Below are 4,311 nucleotides of genomic sequence, written 5' to 3' on the forward strand. Positions count from 1 at the left end.
GATGCCTTGACAAATGCTTTCTGATAAACCTTACAAAGTCCTAAATGAACCTCATTTCTTCAACATAACCCAGAATAGCATACTGTTCTCCCTGCCCTGCACCTCGGACTGCTCTCATTTCGCCTTTGCCATGCTGCTTCAGGCTGGAACCAGCTGATCTGCAATCAAAGAAGGTGGGGAGGAAAAGTAGCCACCACTGTAACTCTTTGTTTCCCTAACTGGCTAAGTAGGATATGGATCCCATCATTTGCAAGCAGATTAGCTACTCTCTTACTTCAGAAATACAAGAATAGGAAATAATTCATGACACAAAGCAGAAGACTTGCATTCAATTTACACATAAAAACCCGGAGAGCAAGGTAAATAAGGCAACGTCTAATAAACACCTGCTGAAATCCACAGAAATACTAATGGAAGAAGAAACACGCAGTTCCACAGACCACCTGAATTTTCCAGCCTGAAGCCAGTACCACAGAATAAATATAATTACAAAGAAATTTGAGTTCACATTTCCTGTTTCGAATTAAAAAGAGTTTTAAACTAGGGTTCAGGGTATTCTGCATTTAAAAAAAAAAAAAAGAAAATCAAGAGTATGTGAGGGTAAATAACATATTTTATACATGGGGAAAGAGAGATGAAGCACATGTGCACAAAGTGCAAAACCTGGAAAAACAAAATAGGCCAAAGAAACCTCAGATCCAGGAAACAAAAAAGGAACAACCCGGTTTCAATACGATTGCATGGAGACTACAAAAGCGATTAATTGGAAGGGAATCCTCACAGCCCAGAAATGCAAACTACAACTGTAGACAGACTGCTTAGTTCAAGTCCTCTTTCATTTCAACAGCCTATCTCTGCTCCACACACAACCTGCTGATTGACTAATACTTTGCCCCCTCCTTCATGAAAAAGAAACTCACAGAGAAAGCCTAGAGAAAATAAAACCTCTTTGGCATCATCTCTAGTAATTATATCAGGATTTTTTTTAAGTGTACATAGTCAGAAAACCTAATTCTATGACAGTTTAAAATACTTCTCAGAGGGTAGTAACATGGGGCTTATTTGGGCAAGGATACGATCATTGCAATAAGACATCACCATATTTACTCATCTTGTTAAGGTTGCCTGCAGACAAAGAATTAAAATTCTCAAGTGGATGAACTGTGAATTTCTTGAATAATGGGAAATCAAGGCAGGATATAAAAGAGTTAGTAGCTTCAAATCTTGCAGTTAATTAAAATGGAAGCTGGAAAAGAAATAAGGCTTGGGTTTTCTTCCATGCCTGACTGCAGAATTTCTGATCTCCAAAAGTGAAGGTTCTACAGTTTTGATGGGATTAATTAACTTTCTGCACACCCTCCTCTCTCTCTCTCTCCTTGTTTCAGATGCTCTTGCTGGAGAATGTAGGGGAAAGGAATGTTTGCAAGAGTACTGACAGTTGATTTCTGCTTCACAGTCACTACTGTCTTGGGCCATACACATCACAGAGGAAACAACTGAGTAAGACTAAGCTCTGTCTCTAGCTGGTCAATTGTTTCTTCTGCTTCCCAAATAGATGATTGCACATGTGTTTAGTTGGTAGGTGGAAAATTAACACAAAGTGACAGAAGTTTCCTATTGCACTTCCTCCTGTGTCTCCAGACATCTGCATAGAACAAACGCCACAAGATCAGTCTCTGTCTTTCACCAAGGTTTGATGAAAGGGTATTTGTTACTTCCATATGCATATTTCAGATTCAAATATTGAGTCAGCACAGAGACATGCAAAGAAATTACACCATTGAACAGTTTTACCAAATATGATTTTTAATGAAGATATCTATGACATGTTTTATTCCAGCAAAACAGTGTTCAAGTTACAAGACTGAAGGCACATATTTGTGAATCCATGGTGCAAAATTTGACACTCTTGTGTAGACACCAGGGAAATTTGGTCTTCCACATCCATAACCCCAGCTAACGATGCCAGTCAAAAACCATTTTCCGTCTTTGTTGCTTTGACATGACAATGGTCCACCGGAATCACCCTAAAAAGAACATATGGAGTTGTATGTGTTTACAATACAGATTATTAAAACTGAGACAAATTCCCAGAGAAGATATTTTGCCTGAGTAATTCCAACGATAATTATGTTTACCCACTCACACAGTTCAATCAATCAGACAGCCAACAGGGTAATTTTTTTCTTGAAGCAAAGGGGATTACACAGTTGTACCAAATTTTGCTCTTTCACAAGAGGGAGGACTAGCTCTCACTCTTTAAAGACATTAATAATGACATCACAATTCATGGACTAGGTTTAAAATTCACTATTAACTTCCTAGCCTCAAACTCACAGTTAACTCCCAAATCTGCTATTTAATATGCATATTAATTTATAGGTTACACACCCAAGGATTAAAAAAAAAAAATACAGTATTTAATTATTATAACTTCTTCCAAATTAAAAGTAAATTGAAACAGATTAGATCTCTTCATTGATTTGAGGCTTTTTAATTAAGAAGGAAAAAAAAAAAAAAAAGAAATGTCCTCCTCTTGTAGATACAAACCAGCAGGAAATGTTAATGTTTTTAATTAGGTCAGTTGAAATTAAGTCTGTTCTAGGCTTCAAAGTTTTTACAGCATGGACAATGCAAATAGTACTCTTTTTTTTTATATGGTATGATTATAGAAATATATTTGCGGAGATTCAGGGGAAAAAAAAATAAATTACCTCTGCTTTGGGAAAATCTCATGGACCAAGATTATACTTCCCTGTAAAACTCTGCTGTAGACATGCCACCTCTAAAAAAGGCATCTAGCAGCAAATTAAGCTAAATCAAAACATTGGGTGCAATACAGGATTTCCAAAGCTGAGCTGGTTAAATGTAAATGTTTTCCAAGAGAAGTACCTACCTTCTAGACATCCTGTTAGAGCTAGAAAACAGTTTGCTTTAACTTTATAGGATCTTAGGATATGCAGGTTGGCAAGAACATCAGATGATCTAAGTAAAGCCATCTGCTGTTCAAAGCAGCATTATCTTGAATTGCCTCACGAAGTTGTGAAAGATTTAATTTGGAAGATAATTTTTACATCCTTGTGTAAAATCAGGATTTTACATTTAGAGAGTAAAATTTTTAACTGTTTTTTTGTTTTGTTTTGTGTGGTGTTTTTTTTTAATTCCTGGGACAAAATAGAAGTGGAACACTAGCATTTTTCTCAAAACAGAAATCCCACATTTTCATCAGCTCTATCAACTGCCAGAGACAGTCACACATCATTTGCCCTTACAGAAATGCAGCTGAAAGACCTCTAAATGATGCCTTTCCTTGGCTATATCTTGAGTGGCCATACAGATAACTGCAGAAATAAATTTTTCAACTAGTGAAAACTATGGTTAATGCCAATGGCCTACTCATCTCTAAAAGTAGCTGCTGCATTATTCTGTCTCAGAAAGCCCTCAGACATGGCTTGCCCTGAGACCCATTGTGATATCTCTCTCTCCTATGTAGTTCAGTGAAAGTCAGAACATCTTGAAGATTCCAGATCTCCAACATAAAAAATAATAGTTTTAGTAATATTTTAACAGTAAATTTACTCCTATTTGAGTAGTAAATGTATATGGTTTATTTAAATTCCATATAACCTAGTATACATTATAAAATATCTGCAAACATATTTCTACAATAATATCGTATAAAGTATATAACAAATATCAAATTTTATATATAAATATATATCACATGTGTATAAATAATTTTACTACTATACATTAGTTTCAAAACTTCACATTTATTACCTTTCAGCATTTTCAAATCAGACATATTGTACATTTGAAAATCTATGCTTAGTTGTCTGCATCTTATCAGATAGCCCTGTAGTTCCAAGTTGGGAAAGAGAGAACCTGATAAGAGACAGTTTTTTCTTCAGCTGAGGGGACTCCTGTGCCAAAAATTGCCTGACTTCAACTTGTTATTGGGATATGCAAATTGACTGGCTCTCGGCCTTCAACTGAATCATGCACATAAAGTATCAAAACTCAGAAAACACTCAGGTAACAGATTTGCTTATAGAGAACTCTTACACTACTGTTTTTCAGAATTGAAGTGTATGGACTACAAAGTGGTCTGCCAGTCAATTCTTGCACCTCAAGATGAAACAATGTAAGGTAAGATATACTCTATGCAAAGTCTACTAGGATACATACTTTGCATCCATCTCTTTTCCCAGACATTAGTCCAGCACAAAACATCCTAGCTGTAATAATCCCATATGTGGAATGACATGTTGTTTGGTCAATAATTTCTACCTCTGCTTTCTGAAGAACTGC

General features: G+C 35.9%; 1 protein-coding gene across 1 annotated transcript in view; it reads right to left on the minus strand.

The window, feature by feature from the left end:
* Positions 1–1,788: 1,788 nt before the first annotated feature.
* TMPRSS7 (transmembrane protease, serine 7) overlaps positions 1,789–4,311 on the minus strand; it is a 35,754-nt gene continuing 33,231 nt past the window's right edge. Inside the window, 2 exon segments of the mRNA XM_009993333.1 lie at positions 1,789–2,027; positions 4,189–4,311. The exon segment at positions 4,189–4,311 is cut by the window's right edge and continues 1 nt beyond it. Coding sequence (XP_009991635.1) covers positions 1,857–2,027; positions 4,189–4,311 — 294 coding nt within the window. The 3' untranslated portion in view covers positions 1,789–1,856.

Source organism: Chaetura pelagica, unplaced genomic scaffold (assembly GCF_000747805.2).
Source record: "Chaetura pelagica isolate M959 unplaced genomic scaffold, ChaPel_1.0 scaffold101, whole genome shotgun sequence".
In the NCBI taxonomy this organism is placed as follows: domain Eukaryota; kingdom Metazoa; phylum Chordata; class Aves; order Apodiformes; family Apodidae; genus Chaetura; species Chaetura pelagica.